The 24,787-nt window shown below is 43.6% G+C and overlaps 1 protein-coding gene across 6 annotated transcripts; it reads right to left on the bottom strand.

The window, feature by feature from the left end:
- Window positions 1-1,547: 1,547 nt before the first annotated feature.
- Window positions 1,548-23,981, bottom strand: LOC123510002 (ankycorbin-like). Of its 6 annotated transcripts, none has more exons than XM_045264677.1 (30): window positions 23,824-23,981; window positions 23,102-23,297; window positions 22,293-22,391; window positions 20,860-21,020; window positions 20,043-20,183; window positions 19,462-19,539; window positions 18,916-19,119; window positions 18,428-18,556; window positions 18,041-18,151; window positions 17,534-17,587; window positions 17,307-17,432; window positions 16,270-16,407; window positions 15,087-16,031; window positions 14,185-14,322; window positions 13,919-14,056; window positions 13,006-13,143; window positions 12,216-12,353; window positions 11,723-11,839; window positions 11,208-11,324; window positions 10,881-11,018; window positions 10,627-10,731; window positions 9,754-10,014; window positions 9,267-9,385; window positions 9,012-9,135; window positions 8,747-8,851; window positions 8,059-8,211; window positions 6,902-7,032; window positions 5,934-6,032; window positions 3,895-4,109; window positions 1,548-1,659 (listed from the first exon to the last, which is right to left on the bottom strand). In XM_045264677.1, exons 1-29 carry the CDS (start codon window positions 23,848-23,850, stop codon window positions 3,914-3,916), a joined length of 4,626 nt encoding a protein of 1,541 aa, XP_045120612.1. In that variant the 5' UTR covers window positions 23,851-23,981; the 3' UTR covers window positions 1,548-1,659; window positions 3,895-3,913. The 6 variants fall into 6 exon arrangements, with proteins under 6 accessions (XP_045120612.1, XP_045120613.1, XP_045120611.1 ...); XM_045264678.1 differs by lacking the exon at window positions 1,548-1,659 and adding an exon at window positions 2,190-2,279; XM_045264676.1 differs by lacking the exon at window positions 1,548-1,659 and adding an exon at window positions 3,022-3,129.
- Window positions 23,982-24,787: the final 806 nt, after the last annotated feature.

Raw genomic sequence — 24,787 nt, 5'->3', positions numbered from 1 at the left:
AGCATGATATTTACTCATGTTTTCTTTTTTTTTATTTCCCATAACTCGTGATGATTCAAGGATTCTTTATCGATCGGAAGAAAAAAAAAAACACATGAGAAATAAGTTAGGTATTCGTGTGACCTGAGAATGTTCCTTGCTAGAGATAGAAGTGCTTTAACTGACACACCGCGCTCAAAACACTTCCTTCCTTGGCCACTCAACAGAAAACGATTGATAGTTAAGGACGGGAAGAATACCAATTGCTTAGTGAAAGGAACCCGCTGACTTAACTGACGCGAAGAAGAAAATAGAATAAGCGTTCATTTCGGCATAAGTGTTGCGTATCTACCGGAAAGGAGCGAGGGTCTAGATAAACAAAATGACGAAAGGTGTACCTGAGTTGCGTCATGCACATCAAGGTGAACTCTATCAAACACCGCAGCTTTGGGTTCAGGGACCCTTATGTAATACCAGCCGCGTCACTAATGTAATGCGCACACACACACACACACACACACACACACACACACACACACACACACACACACACACACAAGAGCAGGCAATATTTTACTGGCGATGGAGAAGTACTTAAAGGAAAACTTCTGTGACATTTCCTTTTCCATTCAACAAAAGCACTTTATTGATGCACACACACACACACACACACACACACACACACACACACACACACACACACACACGTTTGAGATAAACAAGACGTTATGACATGCGGTTGTTTATTGTTATTGTTGTTGTTTTGGTTATCTGATTCGTATCTCTCTCTCTCTCTCTCTCTCTCTCTCTCTCTCTCTCTCTCTCTCTCTCTCTCTCTCTCCTCGGCAGAGAGCTGATGGACTGACAGTCTATTAGTGTTCCTCTGATCAACCTTTAGACAATACTCTGAAACACTTCTGGTTGCATCTCGCCGTCTTTCTAAAGTCTCTACTTCAATTTACAAGAGTTCTTAAGTTGTTGTTTTTATGACAAGTGACAGATTAACAGAATTTCTACATTATTAACAAGAGAAACATTTCTGAAAAGCCAGCTAATCCTCCCTTTGGCCTTGGAAAATAGTCATGGTAAAAAAGAGCAGAGCGTTTCAGAATAAGGCTCTTTCCTGGGCTGTCTCCCGTGCGTCGGTACCTCTGCGTATGTACTGTTACGTTTTGCTGTATACTAATCAATATATCATGTGCTGTATATAAAAGGAAAACTCAGAAAACTGTTACTCCTGCTCATCAGCACAGCCCAAACTCTCATCTTACACGTAGGGGCGATGGGAGGCTGAGAGGAAGAGTGTGTGTTGCAGTTGGTAAGCAACAGCAGTACAAGGACGTGGCGGTAAACACTAGTCGAGTCCTCTTGGATATCAGATGAGACCCGTCACGTGGTGGTGTGAATACATAGGTGCGGTGGATGGTACGGTCTGACACACACACACACACACACACACACACACACACACACACACACACACACACCAGTGCACGAAATAGACATAAGGATATGTTTTGGGAGCTCTCGTCCTTGTTTGCCCGGTGTGTGGCGGTGAGACGTGCGTCACAGTCAGAAGCCAACCTTTGTTTCTTTGCCACGATGAAAGTTACTACAACAGACTGGAGATGGTGACTGGAGATGCTGCGCCAGAGAGGCACCTAACTCCGGGTCAGACTTCTGGATGAAAGCGGAGAATACAGATAAGATATGAGTATCACGATAAACAGGAAACCATATTATGAGGAAACATGCTTGAGAGAGAGAGAGAGAGAGAGAGAGAGAGAGAGAGAGAGAGAGAGAGAGAGAGAGAGAGAGAGAGAGAGAGAGAGAGAACACCAAGTTAGTAACCACTGTTCACCTGAAGGAAGAAGCAACACAGCACACTACCTCAAAAAGGCAGCAACACTCGTGACTGTCGAGGCTGTGGGGTGTGTGCAATCTCTGCCATTTTTCTCATCGTTCTTCTTGGGCGCCTCTGCAGCAGGAGTCGCTCAGGTTTGGTTAATTTCATCGTGTTAGTGAAACGTTCTTTTATACATACACTTAGAAAATCTTAAGCGTAGTGTGTTTAGTACTGGGAGTAGAGCAAATACTCTAGTAAAGAGAGCGGCAACACTTCCTTTTGGAGACAGCGGAGCGGAGGCCACAGGGCAAACAGCTTGGACGGTCATATTCGAATTGCAGTGAAATTTTGTCTCTCCTGGTTTGCAAAGTGAGAAAAGACGGCAAGGGTCGGGTGGCAAGGTGTTGATTGGCGACTGCACGGTGCTGCTGCTGCTGCTGCTTACTCCTGCCCTCTGAGAACAGACCAGGTGTTTGTATTTAGAACAGCTGTGCACGTGCTCGTATATGAAGCAAGCATCACACGTGGATACACTCTCTAATATGACACGACTCATTCACGTCCTTGTGACGGCGAATGCCGCCCTCTCCTCGGGGTCAGGTGAGTGGAGTGGCGTGAACAGAAAACAAAGGCGTGGTGCAGGCACAGGAGTTACCTGACCAACAGTTCGCTTCTTGCCCTCCTCCCCAAGCAGTCAGACCATATGTTGACTAAAGCCACGTGCACGCAGGCTGACTCGCTGGCCTGAACACTGGGGAATGGTCCTGCTACGTGCCGCTGGAGGGAAAGGCGCTGAAGGGCGCGAGGACGATTAGCAGAGATAAGAATATGATTGAGATAGGCCTCCCGAAAGGCAAATCATCATTATTATTATCATCATCCATCATCATTATCATTACTTCCGTCATCAGTGTTCCTATCTCTGCAGCGTGTAGGCCGCTCCTTCAGTCTGTGGGCATCGGATATTTCTACTTCAGTGAAGGGATCACCAAGGACGGTGAGGGGGTGAGGAGCGCGCCGCTACCCAGAGAGAGAGAGAGAGAGAGAGAGAGAGAGAGAGAGAGAGAGAGAGAGAGAGAGAGAGAGAGAGAGAGAGCACTTATAATACAAACTTCACGAATGATTCCTTTGAAGATAGAGTTGGTGCGCCGGTCACCGAGGAACACAAGCAGCGAGATGTGGAGTGAAAGGCGATCCAGTTACATATTTTATTGATGAAGCCACACCACGCGCATCAATTAAGTCAGGGAATCCATCTGTGGCTTTTTGCTCCAGACTTCTCCTGACCTTCAAACATTTACCGCCTGTGTGTATGTGCAACGTTATAAAAGTCGATTACATAGCACTGAAATGGTCATCTTAACCTACACATTCTCACTCATTACACTTGGCATTACGTTCAAACCATCCTGAGTTGATGTATAAAAATATATAAGAAATAAAACAAAGATAAAAGGGAAAAAAGGGAAATAAAGTAAATAGTCCTCTCAACAGTCACGTTCTCGCACAGTAAATATAGAGAGAAGACACCTTTTTCACACCGCAACGTTTCCTCTAGTAGCATATAGTTTTCCAGTCACCACGTCAAAAACTGAAGTGAATAGTAAATCAGGCAACCAATCATTACAACTTTCACGTTCTTACACGCTAACCTTCTCTGCGGGACAACGTTTTTCTTTTTCTTTTTAACCTCCAAACGTTTACTTGCCTACTTTAGAGTAAAAAACGTTCTAAAAAGTAAACAATATTCGTTATAATAAAAAAAAGACAGAGAGAGAGAGAGAGAGAGAGAGAGAGAGAGAGAGAGAGAGAGAATTACCTATAACAAATTTTACAAATGACGTTTTTCTACCTGCGTTACTGTAAAAAAACAAGCTATAGAAAAGAAAACAACGTAACTACAACGACTATTCTAACAAAACAGAAAGAAACAAGAGAGAGAGAGAGAGAGAGAGAGAGAGAGAGAGAGAGAGAGAGAGAGAGAGAGAGAGAGAGAGAGAGAGTCACCAGTCTTGAAAAACTATAACAATAAAGATAATAGTAATTACAATAACATTCTAATTAGTCACCTTCACTGTACTCCAAGAATCAGGTTTTCAGGAGAGAGTAAAACAGGACGTGCACATCTGCCTCTGCCTGGACTCTTCTCAGTGGCACCTCGCTCACTTGGTCATCATCGTACTGGCGCCACGTGGAATCAGGGGGACTCCTGCAGAAGGCGGTGTAGTGGCCGGCGCTCATCGTCCCCTGATGACTCACTAACCCAAACAATTCGTAGGTGGGGCTGTGTAGGGAGATCCCAAATAGAAAACCATTTTTTTCTTTTATGTAAGAGGGGAAAGCCGGCCTAGGGCAACATAAAAGGGAAAAAAAGACCTACTAAGTCACCAGCCCCCTTGCAGGTTTGATACAGTTAGCCAAAAGACAGAATAAATGTCTTGAAGTTAAGTCATAGGAAGTTGGAAATACAGAAGCAGGCAGGGAGTTCCAGAGTTTATTAGAGAAAGGTATGAAAGATTGAGAGTACTGATTAACTCTTGCATTACAGAGCTGGGCAGAGTAGGGGGTGAGACAAAGAGGAAACACTTTGTGCAGCGAGGCCGCAGGAGGAGGAGAGGCATGCAGTTAACAAGATCAGAAGAGCAGTTAACGTGAAAATAGCGATAGAAGATAGCAAGAGATGCAACATTCCGGCGGTGAGAAAGAAGCTGAAGAGAGTCAGAGGAGAGTTGATGAGACGAAAAGATTTTGATTCCACCCTATCTAATAAAAAGATGAGAGAGAGAGAGAGAGAGAGAGAGAGAGAGAGAGAGAGAGAGAGAGAGAGAGAGAGAGAGAGAGAGAGAGAGAGAGAGAGAGAGAGAGAGAGAGAGAGAGAGAGAGAGAGAGAGAGAGAGAGAGAGAGAGAGAGAGAGAGAAGGGGGGTGGGGGCAACAGACACCTGCCTAAACAATAATTACTCCTAATGGGGTCTAATAGCACTGATTCATTGGGTGGTGTAAACTTACTATTAAAGTCAGCTGTGACGTCACTGAACGTTTCTCTTAGTGTGTCACAACTTAAGGGAGCAGTTACAGCCTGAACTCTTAAGACAACTCTTCCTTCACACCAAACTACATGTATCTAACTACACATACATTAAAAATTGGAAAAAATAAAAAATAAATAAGATGACTCCTTTAGCATCTTCGGAGTCACCTTCTAACTATATTTCTTGCAAACTGTTTGGGTACTGTCACCTCAGTAGGCCTTTATTTTAATCCCAGTTTTTGCTGTCTTTATCTGAGTTTCCCTCTTATACATAAAAAAAATTATATATATACACCAGTATTCTTATTTTTCCCTTTTTTTTTTCTTTTTTTTTTATTTATCCATGTAGGCTTTTCACGGGAATTTCTGGGCTAAAGGGGATACTTTTTGTGGTACCTCCTATCTCAAAGCCCACCCGCTAGGAAACCGTTGCCCCGAATGAGGAAGCCCAGCCTACACTCGGACCGTGGACAGGATTCGAACCCGTGCGCTTGGAGACCCCTCGGACCCCAAAGCGCGCATAGTTCCATTGTACCACGGTGGTAAACTCATGAACTCGTTGCCTGTGCCCTTCATTACCAAACATACCGTGTCCTCCCTTTCACAGTAACCTACAACTTGAAAAAAAAAAAATCTAGGACAATTACTTTTGGATGATCTTAGAATACAAGATAAGAAGGAAATACTGCATGAAATGTAGAAGAAAAGAGAAAATCAGCGAAAAAAAACTTAACCTCTTCAGTACCATGACGCGTTTCCATATTCATTCTGCTTGCTATTTGGTGATTTTATAGAGCTTCAGAAACTCATGTGAAGATTAAGATTAGTGAAGACTGTGGCCATTAATCTTCGAACATCCATAGACCCTTCCTAATGTAAATAAAATGGTCTAATCGTACACAAATCTCAAAGTAAAAATGTGTCAAAGTATAGAAGAGGTTAAAAAGATAGAGCAGAATAAAAAGGTAATAAAAAGACAAGATATAACACCAGGAAAGCGCCCATACAACGGCCAAGCTTCCTGTCCTACATTTGACCAGACCTGAAGATCATAAACTGTACACAAGCTTGGGATTACCTGCGGTCTCTGTGGTCCATGTATTCCTGCAGTGTGAGGCTCTCTAGCGGGAAGGAGACGCGTGCCTTCTTGGAGTGACCGTCGCGTGGATTGCCGACCCTTGAGAAGTAGAGAACGGGACAGGGAAAGGAATTAGGGTGTCGCGAGCATATAGGTGGTTAGTGAGTATGTGAGGTTTTCAAGATATTTGTAGGATTCTGCAGAGTTTAAGATAAGATTTAATATTATTACCTGGAAAAGGAAAGGAAAGTAAAGCAAAGGAAAGGAAGGGAGGGGAGGGAAAGAGAAGAGAAGAGAAGAGAAGAGATGGGAAGGGAAGGGAAGGGAAGGAAAGGAAAGGGAAAGGAAGAGAGAGGAAGGAATGGGAAGGAAAGGAGAAGAAAGGGAAGGGGAAGGCCAGGAAAAATAAGTGAAAGAATGGAAAATACTGATAAGGGAAGGAATGTAAAGGGAAATTATAGAAACAGTGAAAAAAGGGAAAAAAGAGTAGCTATGGAATGTCAGGGAAAAGAACTTCAAGGGAGAGGAAGGGAAGCAAAGAGTGGTCAAGGCAGAAAGGGAAGTAATAGGAAGAGATGGAAAAGGGAGCGGAAAGAATGAGTAAATAAGGAAAGTTGTTGGAAAGAAAAGAAGGCCAAAAGAAGGAAAAGAAAAAAAATAGTAGTCAAAGCAGGAAAGATGGGAAAGGAAGAGAAAGGGATGAGAAAAACAGAAGTTGTGAAAAGAAATAGAGGAGAAATAGAGGAGAACAGAAAATAGCAATCGAGAAAGGGTGTAACAAAAAAGGATGGGAAAAGAAGAGAGGTAAAGGAAAACAAAGATGCCGAAAAAAAGTGAGAGGAGGAGGAAAAGGAAAGAAAAGAGTAATCAAGGAAGGGTGTAACAGGAAGGGATGATAAAAAAAAAAGGAAGGGAAAGGATAGTGAAAGAAAAGTGAGAGGAGGCGTGGCGTGTGGTGTGCGAGTTACCTGCTGAGGTGGATGATAAGAAGGGGCGGCAGCTGTATGAGGCGGGTGTGTTGGCGGCAGACGTGGGTTCTCCGGCAATGAGGACACTCCCACTCCTCGTTGTGTGGCCGGAAGTGGCTCTCCAGAAGGTCCTGCCAGCACACACAAAGTTCCTCTCAAAATTACTTTTCAATCTCTAGCGAAGTCAGGTTTCTAGTTCAAAACATCCTTTGAAATCCGTGTCACTTCAACTAAAAGCTTTTCAAAATAATGGAGGTGCAGACAGGTTTCAGAATATGGTCTCAAATTCTCACGTAGCCCAAAATCACACTGGACACTTCAGGTTTTGATTTAGCACGATACCTAACCACAGACCAAACCACAAATCTGCACAGCCAAAGATGAAGAGTTAAAGAACCAAAACAATTGAAGCTTTGATCTATCTCTCGTTTCATTGAGCCAGAAATCACACTGCACACTTCAGACTTCAGATTTTATTTAGCACGGTACTTAACCACAGACCAAACCACAAATCTGCACAGCCAAAGATTAAGAATTAAAGAAATAGAATAACTGAAGTCTCGATCTTTCTCTCACTTCATTGAGTTTCTGCCCGATTCCACGCTCACCACCTTATCCACTACGCACAGCTCTGGTAGTTTGTTTTAGTTCGCTCCGTAGTTTGAGAAAGCCTTTTTAACACTTTCTCTGCAACATCAAACAATGAACTGCACCCGAAATACAATAATGCATGATCTCTCTAAAAGCATCTACGAAAAATAATGAATCGAAGGAGGAAGAAAAGGAGGATAATGAGAAGTTGGAAGATCAGTGATAGAAGAAAGCAGGGAATAAGAAGTTTACGTATATCTTATCTAAAGATTGAAGAAGACTGCAGAACAAATAAAGGCATCTCATAGTGATTAGTAATTAAAGAAAGATGTATCAATTAGCCAAACGTTAATGAAGGATAATTGCAACTTGGAACCCATTACCATGATTTAAACCCAAGCACCTCCAGCACACTTGGTCTCACTGTAAAACGCCCTTTATGTACACCTAAGGCCTTACAAAATCCCGCGTCCATAAGAACATAAGACAAGAAACAAGAGAACATCAACATTGCTTTACGCTGAAGAGAAAACCGACAGATAGGACAAAGGAACCACGTAACCCACCTGAAGATTGAACGCCTTCCCCCTCGGTACAGGAATGCTGAGGGTGGTGAAGGTTCTGGAGCTCCTCTTCACCTCCTCACCACTTCTGTCGCACCGCACCACCTCACGGATAGACCCCGCAAAGTTCTTGGTCACCACTGAGGATCCTGAGGGCTACGGGAGAGACAGAAAAGAGATGTGTTATTACTAGTGTGTGTGTGTGTGTGTGTGTGTGTGTGTGTGTGTGTGTGTGTGTGTGTGTGTGTGTGTGTGTGTGTGTGTGTGTGTGTGTGTGTGTGTTGTGGAAACTAGTGGAAGGGAAAGGAAGAGAAGAGAACGGAAAGAAAGAAAGAAAAGAAAGACAAAAGAAAACAAGGATGGGATGGAAATGATGAGAAGAGAAAGCAGGGAAAGGGAGAAAAGAAAAGCAAATAAGGAGAAAAGAACAGGAAGGGACAAAAAAGAAGAAAGAGAATAGAAAAGAAAACAGAAGAAAGAGAAGAGGATGGAAGGAGATAAGGAAAAGAAAAAAAAAAGAGGGAAATTAAGAGTATAGATGGAAGAGAAAGAAAAAGAAAAACAATTAAAGAAAAGGAGAAAAAAAGGCAAAGAGACAGAAACTAAATATGAGAAGGAAAACAACACACAGCTCAAAAAGTGTAAGATATAAGATATAGTGATGAAGAAGATTCACTCACCACCAACTCACCCGTGTCAAGTCCTCATGCAGCCAATTAAGGAGAGAGGAGAGGAAGTCGTGGGCGTTTTTCTGCTGTGAGCCACGAAACTCTTCACTGCACACCCCAGCCACCTCCTGCAGCCACGGCAGGAGAGACATAGAGGGAAGGAAAGGAGTATGTGAAGATTTTGCTATGTATGGTTAAGTTAAGTTAAAATCATGTTAGGTGAAGTTATTTCATGTTAAGGAAAGTTATGTGAGGATTGGGAAGGGTTAGATTATATTCAAGTATTACCTTCAAGTGTTTAATCCTCGTCCTTACGTCTCTCTCACCATGTCCTTCCTCCAGGCCCTTGAACACCCCACACACAGCAGCCGCCACCTGCCCCTGCAACTCACTGCCCCTGTACAGATCCCGTCTAGCAGGAAAATCAAGACACTGATCAGAATTTGTACACCTAATTCACGAGCCTGTATATGCAACATTACTTTTTTGCATGAAGTCAATCCAGTGCCTGCCTAGTTCACTCTGCATTCACGTCCCCAGTACCTGTAAGCATCAGAGGTGAAGTAGTCTCTTAGAATAGTGATGCTGAAGAGACACTGCACCACTGAGTTGATGTAGCAAGTGTTCCCAAGGTTAGGAATACCAGTAGGCATTAGTGTGACCTGCAAGGGAAGAGTTGGTGTTAGTAATGAAGGATGAAGGGAAGTGACTAAAGAGTGATGGAGAGTAGTGGATCCAATGGTGATGGAGTGATGGTGGTGGTGAAGAGGGAAGGTGATATTGAGTCTGATGGTGTTGGAATGGTTGTAGTGGTGATGATGTGAAAATAAAGGGAAACATGGATACAATGATGAGTTCTAATGCTGGTGAAGGGTGGTGATGGTAGTTGTGGTGACGTGACATGATGAAAATGACATTGAAATATATAATGAGACTCAATTTTTTTTCCACATTTTTGCATCCCTTTTTCCTCTATACTTTTCTCTGTACTCCTCCACTCCACCGTCTTCCTCCAACCAGTGCCACTCACCCTTGAAGGAGTCTCAGGCCTTGAACGTGACCTTGACCTTGACACGTGGGAAGAGGCTTGGCGGGAGGACCGAGCGACGGCATCCTCCAGGGCTGCCATCCTCTGCTGAGTTGCCTCCTGTTCCCTTGCCCGTTCCTGCCTCTCTGCCTCCAGCTTTGCCTGAGTCTCCTTCAGAAGCTCCTGCTGGCTGGAGACAAGCTGCTGGGACTCACTCGAACGGTTCCACTTGGCTACTTCCTCTTGAATCTGCTCCTTCTCTCGCTGCAGGAAGGAAGGAAGAGTCAGCAAAAGGATGATGAAAATGAAGGAATTGTAGGTTTGACAAAGAAAAGAGTAAAGTAGAAATTTCCTTCTTACCCTCACTGCAGGATGGAAAGAAAGGAATAATCACAAGGAAAAGAAATTGTTGGTTGGAGAAAGAGGAGGGAAATAAAGCAAAAACAATAAAGCAGAAGATAAAGTAAGATTAAAGGGAGAGTGGGCACAGGAAAAGGTCAGGAAGGAGCTTGAAAACAGATGAACAAATAGAAGACCGAATAAATTAGAGAGAAAATAAGAGAAAAGAAAAGATAGAAATGAGGCACGGAGGACTTTGAAAGATGGATGAAAAAAAAAAAAGTAAAAAACGGAATAAAGAACAAAGGAGAGGAATGGATAGAAGAATGGATAAAGGAAAGAGGCACAAAGGATGAGAGATGGATAAACAACAACAAAAGGCAAAGAGGAGAAAACTGGATAGAAAGAAAAAAGGATATAAATGAAACAGGGAAGTTGAAAGACAAATAAACAGGTTGTGAAGAGTGAATTGAAATGAAGATAAGAAGCGAACAAGCACCTACTGGCAGCCATGGCCAGGCATTCATTCCTCGTTACCTGAAAAGCAGCGATAGTCCTCTCGTGGTCCCTCAGTTTGTTAGACAGGTCCGTAATGTTTAGCTTGTTCACTCTGTCCTGTTCTATGAGGTGCGTTGTTCTGTTCTGTTAAGATAATCATAAAGACAAAAATTTTTAGTGTGTGTGTGAGTGTGCTGCCTTGTCTTAGCCAGCATATGTGGGATTGCCAGCCAGGTATATAGACAGTTTGACCTTTCAACTACACACAAACACAGACGCACACAAAGACTTACCTGAGCAGCAGCAGCCTTCCGTTTCTCTTCCTCCATCTTCTGAGACAAGCGCACCACTTCTGAACTCAGCGCTGCGATTGTTTGCTGTTTGTTCGCCTCATGCTGCTCAATCTGCTTCCGGTAGTTCTGCAGCTGCACCTGAGTACATGATCAAAGTAACAAGTCATATCTTTTCTATTTATTGATGTAAGAGACACAAACACGCCAAGGGGAACAATAGAGCAAAAGACAAAGGCCGCTAAGAGTTCTAGTCACTAAAGAAAAGTTGAGTTGGAATATAAGAAACTGGCAAATCTCTCTCTCTCTCTCTCTCTCTCTCTCTCTTACCTCATATGACGAGAAGGTCTGCTCGAACTCCTTAATCTTGTTGTTTCTCTCATTCATAATGCTCTTGTTGTGTTGATCCTGCACCAGTAACTCCTGGATCCTCTTCTGCTGTTGTTTCTGTGGAGGGAAGGATGAAGTGTTAGACTGCTAACTATATTCAAGGCAAACATGTTTCCTGATATCTGTGTGGTGGATTGATTTCAGTATGACACACACCGCGTAGTGTAGTGGTTAGCACGCTCGACTCACAATCGAGAGGGCCGGGTTCGAGTCCCGAGAAGCGGCGAGGCAAATGGACAAGCCTCTTAATGTGTGGCCCCTGTTCACCTAGCAGTAAATAGGTACGGGATGTAACTCGAGGGGTTGTGACCTCGTTTTCCCGGTGTGTGGAGTGTGTTGTGGTGTCAGTCCTACCCGAAGATCGGTCTGTGAGCTCAGAGCTCGCTCCGTAATGGGGAAGACTGGCTGGGTGACCAGGAGGCGACCGAGGTGAATTACACACACACAATACGTACCTGCAGAGAGAGATTGCCCTGTTTCTCCTCTTCTGCCTCCTCCACCACCTCCTGCATCTGCTGTTTGAGAGCCTCCACTTCCTGCCGGTGTTTCTCCTCCGCCTCCTGCAGCTGTTCCTGTGTGGGCAGTGACGTGAGGCTGCGTGAGATTATGAGTGACTGAGAGAGGAGTGATTGTCGTAGAAGTGAGAAATTAAGAAAACTGTACAAAAAATGTTCGTACTGAGATTGTGATGAGAATGGTGGTGGTTTTGGTGATAATGGTGATGGTGTGTGTAGGTGAGGCAAAGAAGTGGTGAGTTTATGATGAGATTGACAGCGGTGGTGATGATGGTGGTTGTGATGGCTTTGGTAGAAAAAAAAATGAAAGCATATGGTGAGTTCATATTTTTGTACTGACTTACTGATCTGATCTATATCTGTTGGTGATGATTAAGATCAAAGCAAACACAGAACTATCAATACCATATCACAAGCACAATTTTGGCCTGACCTGCCCCTGTGCCGTCTTCTGCTGCTCCTCCTCTAGCATCTGAGCCAGTGCGTCCACCTTCTGCTGCAGGGTGGCCACGCTCTGCTGCCCCGCCGCCTCCCGCTGCTCTAACTGCCGCTCCTTGTGACGCAGCTGCACCTGTTACCAAGACAGCAGAGGCATTGAGTCTTTAATGGTTACGCTGGTTTTCTCAATATCTTTCATCATAGTTCCTGGCTGCCTCATATCTCTGTCCTGAATACAATTGCAACTCCTTTCTCTCTCTGTGCAACATCAGTCACTTAACTGTTTTAACTTCTGGCTGCTTCATAACTCTCTCTTAAATATGACCTCAACTCCTTTCTCTTTCTGTGTAACGTCAACCACTGTCCTCTTTTTTAGTTATTTATTTATCTATTTTATTTATTTATTTTTTTTTTTAAGCGTAGTTTACGATCTACGGATCTCTGGATTATGGGCACAGCACGCTTGCACTGCGGGACTCTGTTATCACTTTCCTCCTCCCTCCAGCCTCATTTGTAATCTCACTCCACGGAATTACAGCTTTCTTCCTCTTAACTTCAGACTTAACTCCAATCTCTTTCCTTGTAACTCCAGCCTTCTTCCTCCAAACCTAATGGACGCTAACCTGACTTAACTTAATATAACTTAATCTAAATCCCAATTCCCAGGTTCTATTTCCATCTTCTCTTCGCAGGAACCAAAGAGAGAGCGCAATCCCTTAAAATCTCAAATAAATTACCATTACTCCCATCTTTACCTTGCCCTTCACACATAACACAACTATTACCTGATACGAGGCAACCATCTGCTCATACTCTCCAATCTTGCTGGTCTTCTCTGATACCTCATCGTTCAGTGAGTCTATGATCCTCTCAAGATCCCCGACATGTTCATGCAGCTTTCGAGATGTCTCAAATTCACGTGCCTGCAAGGAGAAAAGCGTTGGGTACCTGGTGACTGGTTTGCAGATGTGATGGTCGGAGTTAGAATCTTTATCATATAAGTATTTCAACGGTGCATGTGTAAGTTCTGAGGTGGGGTAATAGAAGAGAGGTTTATCATGCAGAGAGGAGAGAGAGATGCCAATGAGGAGAATTACCATTATACCCTGAAACTTGGGCAATTCACATAGTTTCCGATGTCTGGGATGTCTGCAAATCCTCACATAAGGTACAGTTTATCCAGTAATATTGGTGACAGTGCACAAGGAGACTAACAAACACCAGTGGAGCAATATACAACAAAAGATAGGAAATTTGTGTAGGACATGTTTGCAAATTACATAGGGAACGAGAGTAACCCAAACATGCCCCTTTGTGGAAAGTGTACGTAGCATAGTCAGTGAGTAGCTTGGATTACGTAGGCTTGTGTGAGAGACCACTGAACGAGGCTACACTGATATGTGTGGGAGTGGAGGTTGTGAGTGAGTGGTGATGGAGAGCGAGTGGTGATGGCGAATGATTGTAGACAGTGTGGGGAGTGTATTCTCACTGTTGCATACATTGTCTGTAGCCATGGGAAGTATCAATTATGTGTGAAATATTAGTAGAAGCCCGGCTTTATTTTCGTGGCCCCTCAGTCCTTGACAACTCCATTCCTTGTTCCATGTGTACCGCAGCAGCATAACTAACAAAGACTGCTCTGAACAGTACACTTCCATGAGGAAATAGTAGATACTAACAAAATCTATCAATTCGTACCTGAGCTGCCCCAACTTTCTGACGTTCCTCCTCCAGGCGTCGGGAAATCCTCTCCACCTCCTCCTTCAGTGTTGTCTCCTTCAGCCTCGCCTCCTCCTGCTTCTCCTCCAGCAGCTTGTCCTTGTCTTGCAGCTTCTCCTGTAGACATATGCACTGGAGTTAAAATTAAGACTAGAATTTGCTACTACGTATTGCTATTTTTGGTTGTTGATTTACCACATTATTCTGTTTCTCTGGTGGCCACTCAGGTCACTACTACTGCCTACCTTACAGCAGGTGAGTGCCTCCTCCTGCTCCCGGAGTCTGGCAGTCAGGTGAGCTACAGAGGCATTCAGCTCCTCAGTCGTCTTCCTGCTGCGCTCCTGCTGGTGCTCCGCCTCCCGCAGCAGCTCCTCGTGATCACGCTGCACACACAGTGACAGACATTATGGTACAACTGTAGTGCTTGCCTTAACTCCTTGGCTGCTCTTTGGTGGAGCTTTCCTCAATTACTAGTCATTCTGCGACATCTTTACTACTCTCCAACAACCTCCATTCTTTAAACTGGGTAGAAATTGGGAACACTATGCTCTTCAGTATCTTACTTTCTTGTAAATGCTTATAAGGCTTTCAAGTATTGTTTTGATCCTGTAAATTGTTATATATCACAGTAAACAAAGCAAGACAGAACTGCATTTAAGAGCCTTATTCTATTTCCATCTTGTTCTCCCACCAGCAGTTTGTTACATAAATTATTGAAGTCCGTGCCTGCTTCTGTATTTTCCCATTCCTACAACTTGAACTGTTTTAAGAAGGAGGTTTGAAGACACCTCCTCCAATTTTGTGTAATCTTGTTGGCCTTCTCTTAAAGAAATGGCAGCTCAGTGGGTCTATTATTCTCCCTTTTTGTTGCCCTTAACCACTATTAATCTTACATTAGAAAAAAAAAATGTATATATTAACACACACTCTTTGAATCTATGAGGAACATATTCTTCAGTACTAAGTGACTTTCTATAACTACCTTGTTCTCTAATGTACAGTTTACTACTAACAGAACGTAAACCGATTAACAGACAGGCTACCTATATTCAAGGCAAACACGTTTCCTGATATCTGTGTGGTGGATTGACTTCAGTATAGCGCCAAGTGAGTGTCACCATGTGGCCATGAGCAAGAGTAGTGTTACCTGCAGCGTGATGGACTTCTGCTCCACCTCTGTGTGGCGCAGTGACATGCGACTCAACTCCTGCCTCAGCTCAGCCATCGTCTGCCTGCTGTTCTGCTCCTCTCGCTGCATCTGCTGCTTCAACACATTGACAGTCTGCTTGTTAGTCTCCTCCTGCTCCTGCAACTGCTGCTTGAGGGACGAGATCTGCTGTCTGTGGAGGGCGTCCTGCTGAAGCTTGTTTGTGGCTTCCTGCAGCTGCTGCTTGAGGGTGGTGACAGCCTGCACGTGGCTGTCTTCCTGCTCCTGCAGCTGCTGTCTAAGGCTTGCTATGGTTTTCTTGTGGGCAGCTCCTTCCTCCAGCAGCTGCTGCCTCAATGCTGTGATCTGCTGTCTGTTGTAAGTGCCTTGCTCCTGCTGACTCGTGGCGTCCTGCAGTTGCTGCCTGAGGGAAGTGATGGTCTGCCTGTTGATGTCCTCCTCCTCCTGCAACTGTTGCTTGAGTGAGGCAATAGACCGCTTGCTGCTGTCCTCCTGGTCTTGCAGTTGCTGCCTGAGGGAGGCCACTGTCTCTCTCTTGTTGACCTCCTGTTCCTGAAGTTGTTGCCGCAGTGCTGCCACGTTCTTTCTATTGGCGGTCTCTTCCTCCTGCAGCTGCTGCCTCATAGAAGCAATGTATTGCCTCAAGTGGGAGTCCTGCTCCTGTACCTCTGTGGAATCCTGCAGCTGTTGGCGCAAGGAGGCAATCACAGTTCTGTTACTGTCCTCCTCTGCCTTCAGCTGTTTCCTGAGGGCGTCAACAGCCTGCCGGTGGCTTGCCTCCTCCTCCAACAACTGTTTTCTAAGGGCTGCTCCCTGCTGCCTGTAGTCAGTCTCCTGCAGTCTCAACTGCTCTTGCAGAGAACCAATAGTTCTCCTGAGGGCAGCCTCCTCCCCCTGAAGCTGCTGCAGTGAATGGGAGTCTTGCTGAAGGAAAAAAATAAATAAATAAGTGGCTGATCAATTTAAAGCACATGTGAACACTAAGCCCTGCTATGTGTTTGGGATCTAATGAAAGCAGCAATGACAACAGTAACAGTGATTATACAAGTAACATGGAAAGCTGAAAAATGGGAGTAGGTAGTAGCTGGAAGAACACCACCACCACCACAACAGCTATGACTACTGCTATATATTACTGCTACTAATTCTATACTGCATATACCTGAGCCTCTGTAACCTTCCTCCTCTCGTCCTCCAATCTTTTGGAGAGCCTTGCAGCCTCCTCCTTCAGCTTCTCCTCTGTCTGTTTGGCCTCCTCCTCCAGCTCCTGTAGCAGGGACTCCTTCCCCTTTAGTCTGGCCTGCGGAGAACAAAAATACTTACTGAGGAAACAGGAGACAGACGGACAGACAATAAAATTACCTGCCGTGAACCACTCTAGGTGATTCTACTCACATCTAAAATGCATCCAGGCCAGTACAGGTAGTGGGTGGGTGATGGAAGGATTAGCAGGGTTTGTTTGAGATGTGAGTTGAAGCAGATGGTTCACACAATGAAACGCTGAGTAATAAACGTGGAAGTGGAGGGAACGATACTCAATGGAAGCTAGTACAGGTATGTTAATGGGTTACTTTGATTGTAATATGGTTTGGTTCTTCCATCTCCTAACTCACTCTTGAAATTAGGTGAACATCAACTAATGAGACCAACTATTGCAGTTTTCACGAATTATAGACGTCTTCTAGTTACAGTATTAGCACAAGATCTATCTACGGCCCCCATTTTGAAATCCTTTTGCTCTCTCACCAGAACAGTTTTCAAAAGCCAAGGAGATGAACTGCCAGATTGTCAAGACCGCTTCTTCCGTTAATGACACAGAAATCTTGTCAATGCATCACTAATCACTGCACTTTTCTTTAATCGTATATGACAAACATGGAATTGGAGAGATTACATCTGTCTATCTCCTGCTAATGACGCAGAAATCTTGTCAATGCATCACTAAACACTGCAATTTTCTGTTCAGACATTCAGACAAGTTGGAGGAGGAGGTGAAGAGAAACACAGGTGAGGGGAGGTGAGTTTATTCCCGACAAATTTCGCTGATGTTTCTTCAGGAAAATTGCTCTGAAGAAGTCGGGAATAAACTCTATACCTGTGTTTCTCTTCACCTCCTCCATGTAGGACAAATGTGGAAGTGGAAGGATTGTATCTGTCTTGTACCTGATGACCTAATAACCTGATGACTTGACGACTTACCTGTGTAGTGGCAGCAGTCACCTCCAGCACCTTCACTTGTTTGTACAGGTCATCAATCTCGTCGTTCATGTCTTCAATGATCTTTTGGTTGTACTCGTTCTGTCTCTGCAGCTCCTTGATCTTGACCTGGCGAGGGGAAAGTGATGGGTAAATTAGACTAGTTTAGGTTAGGATGAATTTGATTGGTAAAGTAGGATAGTAGTTTGGTTCCCTTCTCTGTATCTTACTTGGGTTACTGGTGATCCTGGGGGCAGCACCTCTGCTCTGCTTCTTTCAGTCTCCTGCCACCAAATGAGAAAAAGACACATGATTTTAGTAAAGAAGTAGCGAGTGTGTATGAATGAAAATTACACATGTATTCTTTACATTCTTAAGGCGGGCTCCCACGTGCCAATATGCGACTGAAATTGTAAGTCAGTGGAGTTTCCGACTGAATATTGGTGCCTACTGACTGCAAAAACCAGTAGCAAAACAAGACCAGCATGTTGGTCTTGTTCAGTCAATTTGCGACTTTGTTTACGTAGTGATGTCGTGGAGAAAGATTTGAAATGTGGTCGACAATTCTAGTGACTAGCAATTTCAGTCGCATATTGATATGTGTGAACACACCTTTATTTTTATATGTTAGCTTTTTGTAAGTCTTCTTCTTATTCTGTTTTTCCGATCTTTCTCTACCATAACTCTTTATTGTCTTTTTTTCTGAGCTTTCTACGTCTTTCTGAGTTCATCCTTACCTCTCTCTGTCTCTCCTCCAGCCGCCTCGTTAGCTGAGAAACCTTCGCCTTCATCTCCGCCTCTGCTAATTTAAGTGCCTCTCCCTCCTCATCCCTCCGCCTCAGCTCCTCCTGAAAGAACATTACAGTGAGACACCTTATCTTCCCTACACGTTCTGGCACATATTCTGAAACACTTTGCTCTCTCATTGCAACTATTTTCAAAGGCCACAACGATAATCAGCCAGGTTCTCAGTAGGACAGAAATCTTGCTAAGTCACTAAATCCATGAAAATACCTCAAACACTCAAGTCACTTTTGAATGTAGTTGAGGTGAAGCCAGAGGTGTTTCGGAGCATGGTCCTCTCTCCTGACCTGACCAGCGCCTTCCTGCTGCTTGACTCTTACCTGTGTGGTCTTGTCCCTGTCTCTGAGACGTGCCACCTCCCCCTGCAGAGTCTCCAGCTGTGATCTGAGGGAGATTATCATGTCTCTGTCTGCCTCTCTCTCTGGGTCGTCCCTCCGCCCTCTGTGCTGCTGAAGGAGGAAAGACAGGATGGATGGAGATGGTGATGGTGGTGATTATGTTTATTGTTATTATCATTCTTATTACAACTACATATATTATTATTATCATTATTATTATTATTATTATTATTATTATTATTATTATTATTATTATCATTTCTCTGGAGCAGGCACTTTGTGAAGGATAGCAGGCGTAGTGTATAAATAGATAGTGCACATGTAGAGATAGATGATTATTACTACCACTGATTTATACTACAACTACTATGCAACTATCAACATTACCAGTTTCATACCATCCTCACCGACACCACCACTATCATGATTACTGAAAAACAAGACTTATGGAGCAAAATGAACTGGCTCACCTCAGCAGCTAGCGCCCCCCGTGGCTCCTCCTCCAGGCGCTGCACACCCAGATCACTGAGATTCAGCGATGCATATCCAACGTCTGTGTGTCTGCCGTGCTCCTCTACCCTCAGCAGGGGCAAGGAGGTAGGCTCTGGTGTGGATGTCTCTGTGGCAGTCTTTGGCGAGGCTGTGGCAGAGTCCTGGAGGGAGGATGCTGCCTCCTATGAGAGACAAATAGGATACAAGTAAGAGAATTAAGGGTTCTTTGAAGCGCAAGTCAGTGGTGGCCAGAGTTTATTTGTCACTTTTTGTAGAGCATGACAGTATGCACTGGATTAAGCAACTGTGGTCATGGTAAGTAACAGTAGCATTCTGGAACTGGGACATGATGAAATAAAGTTTGAAGAAAACTGTCGGACTTGAGTCCGGGCTCTCTCAGTTGTGAGCCGAATGTGCAAACCACTACACTATAGACGCGGTTTGTGTGTGTGTGTGTGTGTGTGTGTGTGTGTGTGTGTGTGTGTGTGTGTGTGTGTGTGTTTGTTTGTGTGAATTCACCTCACCTTGGAACTCACTTCGTCCTCTGAGGTGTGACTTGTCTTGCTCCGAGTGGACAGGTAACCCATTGAGCCTCGCCACGGCTGCAGAGAGCAACAGCAGCTATAGTCACAAGGCAAACACAAACACATACACTCTTCAACAGTTGTAAAAGAATCAAACACTGTACAGAAACGAAAATAATAAATTACTTTTTTCCACTTTCCTATGAAGTTGCACATCTTACCCTAATTCTGTCCACCTTAGTAATGCTTGAGTTGCAGAGGAAACTTTAGCCAAGACTGTGTTTTTCTTACCTTCCCACGACTTGAATATTTTGTTCTTCTCACCCTAACTCTGTCCACCTTTTAATGCAAGAGTCGAGCGGTATTCAAACTCTTTCATCCCTTCACTGGCTAGCTAAGACACCAACTGCATGACTGTCTTTTTCCACTTTTCTGAACCAAAACACACTTCTTACCACTCTTTCAATGAGAGCTGAGCTGTATCCTCACTCTTTCATCCTTTCACTTGTTAAGAGGAGAATCTTTTGCCTGACTGCTTCTCCAACATTGCTGAAACTTGAACATCATAAGCTGCTACTCACACTGATTGGCCGAGACCGCTTGGAGGGTGACTGGTGCTGCTTGAGGAAGAGGTGAACGTCCTGCCACTTCCTCTCCTTGGCTATGTCCTTGGGGGTCTTGTTGCGGTGGTCTCGTGCCCCACAGTCCAGACCATGATTCACCTCAAAGAGAACAAGGGGAGAGTATGTTATGTTGTGTCCTGGTGTGCGGGGAGTCCTTAGTTATGGTAGAGCTTCATTCCTATACCACACTGTAAACCAGTTTTCGGTATAGGTTGGAAGCAGCCTCAATAAGCACTTATAGTATGTCACTCACCCATGCTAATGAGTTATAATAGTCATAAGTATAAAAACATAACTACTGTACCTGTAAGAAATAATACACGGAGGACAGACAGTAATAAAAAGTTAAAAATAAATAAGCAACAAAATAAATCAAAGGGAAGTGCTACCAGTGTCACGAACACCAAACAGTGGAAGTCAAGAATGTCATAAACCAAGAACTTTGAAAGCATCACTGTCATCAAGAAGAAGAATAGAAAAGTAATAGATAGAATACCACTACCAACAGTTTTTGAATAAAAGAACATGAACAATGAACATGAAAAAAGAACATGAACAATATGGTATCAAAGAAAAATTTGAAATCAATTTAGTTGGCAAGACACAATTAGATTTAAGACAGGCCAGTATTTGTCACGAGATCAGCCGTTGCAGTGATGCCAGTAGACTCTTTCCCATGTATCTCATCCCTTCAACAATACATCAGTAAATTCCTCTTCCTGATTCCTAATTCTCACACCAACACCACGTAAGCCCTATCAGGAGGCGCACTTACCAGCCACTTCACCACTTTCAGGTCCCCATGGGCAGCGGCAAGATGAAGGGCAGTAGAATGGTCGTAGTCGTAGGCGAATAGTAGCTCATTGTTCTGCCCTTCCAGTACTTGTAAAGCCTCCTGCTGCCCTCCATAAGCCGCCCATAAAGCTGCGGTCCTGCCTGCAATACAAGGTCCTACTATTAATTCAAAGCGGAGAGCAGGATGTCCTACACTACACATTCACACTTTTGTTAATGACTCCACACTTGATCCTCTTCATTCATACTTTTTTTTTTTATACCATGTGGGTTTTTCACGGGAATTTATGGGCTAAAGGAGATAATTTTTCGAGGTACCTCCTATTTCAAAGCCCACCCGCTAGGAAAACCGTTGCCCCGAGTGAGGAAGCCCAACCTACACTGGGACCGTGGGCAGGATTCGAACCTGTGCGCTTGGAGACCCCTGGGACCCCAAATCACGCATGGTTCCACTGTACCACGGCGGCCCCTTCTATTGAAAAGGCAAGGGTTTTCATGAGATTGACATGAGATTGCTTCTTTACCCATCATCACAAGTCAGGTAACCGTTACGTCTTCTCTGAATCTTATGCTTTCTGATCTCTTGATAGTCTCTCCAAAAAACCTGATTATATTCTTAGTTAACATTCTTTTCCCTGAAAGCGAGTACATATACTTTTTTTAGTTCAGTCTCTTCATAAAACCTGATAAAATTCTTAGTGCAGTCTCTAAACAAAAACCTGATTTAGTCCTTCATAGATCAAAAGACTTCCATATGACTTAAGGCGCTAAATAGTGGATACGGGGGCTGCCGTGGTACAGTGGAACCATGCGTGCTTTGGGGTCCGAGGGGTCTCCAAGCACACGGGTTCGAATCCTGTCCACGGTCCGAGTGTAGGTTGGGCTTCCTCACTCGGGGCAACGGTTTCCTAGCGGGTGGGCTTTGAGATAGGAGGTACCACAAAAAGTATCCCCTTTAGCCCAGAAATTCCCGTGAAAAGCCCACATGGTATAAATAAAAAAAATATATATATATATATATATATATATATATATATATATATATATATATATATATATATATATATATATATATATATATATATATATATATATGACTTAAGGCGCTAAATAGTGGATACAAATGTGGTGTGTTACTCTTGTACTGACCATGACTAGTACAACTGCCCACTTAGTATGTAATGTCATATTCTGCAAGAAGTGACAAGAAAGAATCTGGCAACCATCTCCACGTACCATAACCTCAAATATCACAGGACTTTGTGGAATTTTAAGTACAAAGCATTTCATTAGTTATTGATTTCTGTTTGATTTACAGAAAAAAAAATCACTGTGATACAAGTATTTAAGGCAAGTGTCTACACTATTCAGGACTCAAACATCAACTCTATTTCCTGTGTTACTGTTTCTCACCCTTTTCGTCGCGGGCCTCAGGGTCAGCTCCAGCCTTCAGTAACTCTTCCATGATATTCACATTACCCGCCTCAGTCGCCAGATGCAGGGCAGTACCACCTGGTGAAAAAGAGCTTACTGTAACAAGAAGTAAGCAGTTCCTGCCCCATCTGTCAATGATCAGTCTTCTGTTGATTCTGTGTTAATTAAAAGATGAAGTAAAAGTAGCTCATTCAATCACCACCAACCTATACTCGTCCTCAACGCACCTGCAATAATGCTATTTCAACAGAAAACTTCTACGCCACACCTCCACTGCTTTCAAATGGCTGAGTGGCTCTCGGTAAAGTAACACCAGTCTTAAGGATTTATTTTTCATGGTTCTAGTAACAGATTAACAAGCGTTCTGTGCTACGATAGCAGGATAAACTTTTAAGGCACGCGGATAATCTCTGTGGCTTTTGAAAATTGGCATGATGGAGAAATTGATTGGAGCTTGTGAAAACAGTGCGGTACATGCTACGCCACGGCCATGCTGAGTGGCTGACACATTGAAAATTCGAAACATCGTTCGGCGGACGGCGCTCACTGGTCATAAACACCCTAGGAGACCCGTATTCAATAAAAACTTTTTTTCTCACCACAATTGTTTTCAAAAGCCATAGGAATGATTGGGCGAATTCTTAAGAGTGTTTTCCCCTGTTAATAATGTATGAAATTTGTTCATTTATCACCCAGAACCACTAAATCATCTGACAAAACGTGGCACCTCAACCACTCTTTGGAATGTACGGGGAGGTGCGGCGTAGAAATGTTTACATGGGTCTCACCTTCATCACCATGTCGCTTGCTTCTGCTGTTGACTTGTGCCTTATGGTTCAGGAGAAGTTTCACCACCTCCAAGTGCCCTGCCTCACTCGCCTCATGTAGAGCCTGCCTCCCTGAACCCCCACCCCCATCAACCTGTCCCCCTCGTTCCAGCGCCGTCTGCAGCCCCTCCAAGTCGCCACCTTTTGCCGCCCTCACCTATGGAAAGGAGGGACCGATAAATAAGCTGGATTTACTAGAGTTGCGGAAGAGGGGAATTTTTTTTAGATAGAGAAAGATGGAAGTAGTACGTAAACAGCGAAGGAAAGAAAGGTGCATTTAGCTGATGTACGAAGAAAAGAAGGAAGATTTGTGTGAACAGGAAAAGATCAAAAGGTGAAGGAAAGTAAACAGGTGAAGTAAAAGGTGAAGGAAAGAGAACATAAAAGAAGCAACAAACTAGAGAAGAGAAAGAAAAGGATGACGGCAAGAAGTGAACATGATAAGAAAAGCGGAAAAAGTCAATAAGAATAAAAGGATAGACTTAAAGAAGAAAGAAAATAATCAAACAACGAAGACAAAGAAGACTAAGCACTGATAACACCAAATAACTCAAAAGGAAACAAGAATAAAAGTATGTACACAAATATAGAGAAAAAAGAGAAAGGAAAAAAGGACACGAAAATCCTTAACAAACGCAGATATTACAGTACATTATAGGTTACAGCTAGCACACAAATCTTACCAGCTTCAATTGAATACTGCTAACCATGATGCAATTGTAGTAGCAGCAGCAGTAGTACTCGTAGCAGTAACACCAACCACTACTACTACTGCCTTGGTTTCAATACACCACTAAGACTTCACACCCCACAAAGCCCTCGACACAAACAACACGGGTGAACTGAGCAAGGAAGGAGAGAAGGGAGAGAGAGGGGAAGCAAAATTCGTTGTCGCTCCGATAAGATAAGACAAGTCCGGTTATCAGAGACAGTACACTCCCTCCCCAACCACTCCACCTCCCCGTCACGTGACATCCTGCTCGTACACCTACCATTACGTACACTTCCTGGTCGGGTCTCTAACTACAGTGACGTTTCAGAAGGTGACGTTTAAGATAAGATTACATGCATTAATGATGACTCGTGTTGGAATCCATGCACGAGTCATAATATGCATGACTCATAAATTGGTACAGAGAAGAAAAATGTGGTGCAATAATCAACATAAAGAATTAGTTAGTGTGCAGACAATGTGGACGATCTAATTATATTTTGACATATTTCATCAGGATTATTTTCAAAGACCTCATGCTACTATAGTCTTTAGAATTTTCGTCTCTCTCTCTCTCTCCCTGATAATGTAAGGTTATTTCGGGATTATAACCATTCATGAAAACATTCGAATAGCAATAGGATTTACAGCATACACACACACACACACACACACACACACACACACACACACACAATAAACATAGAGTGGAATCAAAATATCGAAACATAAATGAATAATACAAATGAATCTAACCACTACAATTCAAGACCTCCGCTTCTCACTTCCATTATGCAACCGTGCAGAGAAATGAACCCTAAAAAGTACTCGTGAATTTCTGTTTAATCAATAATTTACCAGATAAGAAAGTAAGTATGATGTACACACTCTCTCTCTCTCTCTCTCTCTCTCTCTCTCTCTGATGAGGTCTGGAC

The sequence above is a fragment of the Portunus trituberculatus genome, chromosome 28, assembly GCF_017591435.1.
Source record: "Portunus trituberculatus isolate SZX2019 chromosome 28, ASM1759143v1, whole genome shotgun sequence".
Lineage (NCBI taxonomy): Eukaryota > Metazoa > Arthropoda > Malacostraca > Decapoda > Portunidae > Portunus > Portunus trituberculatus.
The sequence above is the reverse complement of the archived record's forward strand: the minus strand, read 5'-3'. Positions and strand labels throughout refer to the sequence as shown.

What these genes read in the sequence shown, in the direction of transcription:
- LOC123510002 (XM_045264677.1), bottom strand. Translation starts at nt 23,850, where the DNA reads ATGGTTAGCAGTATTCAATTGAAGCTG. An exon ending in TGGAGGAGAGACAGAGAGAG is followed by an intron (nt 17,588 to 18,040) that starts GTAAGGATGAAC and finishes ATTTGGTGGCAG; the next exon opens with GAGACTGAAAGAAGCAGAGC. An exon ending in GGAAGGCTGCTGCTGCTCAG is followed by an intron (nt 10,732 to 10,880) that starts GTAAGTCTTTGT and finishes TTATCTTAACAG; the next exon opens with AACAGAACAACGCACCTCAT.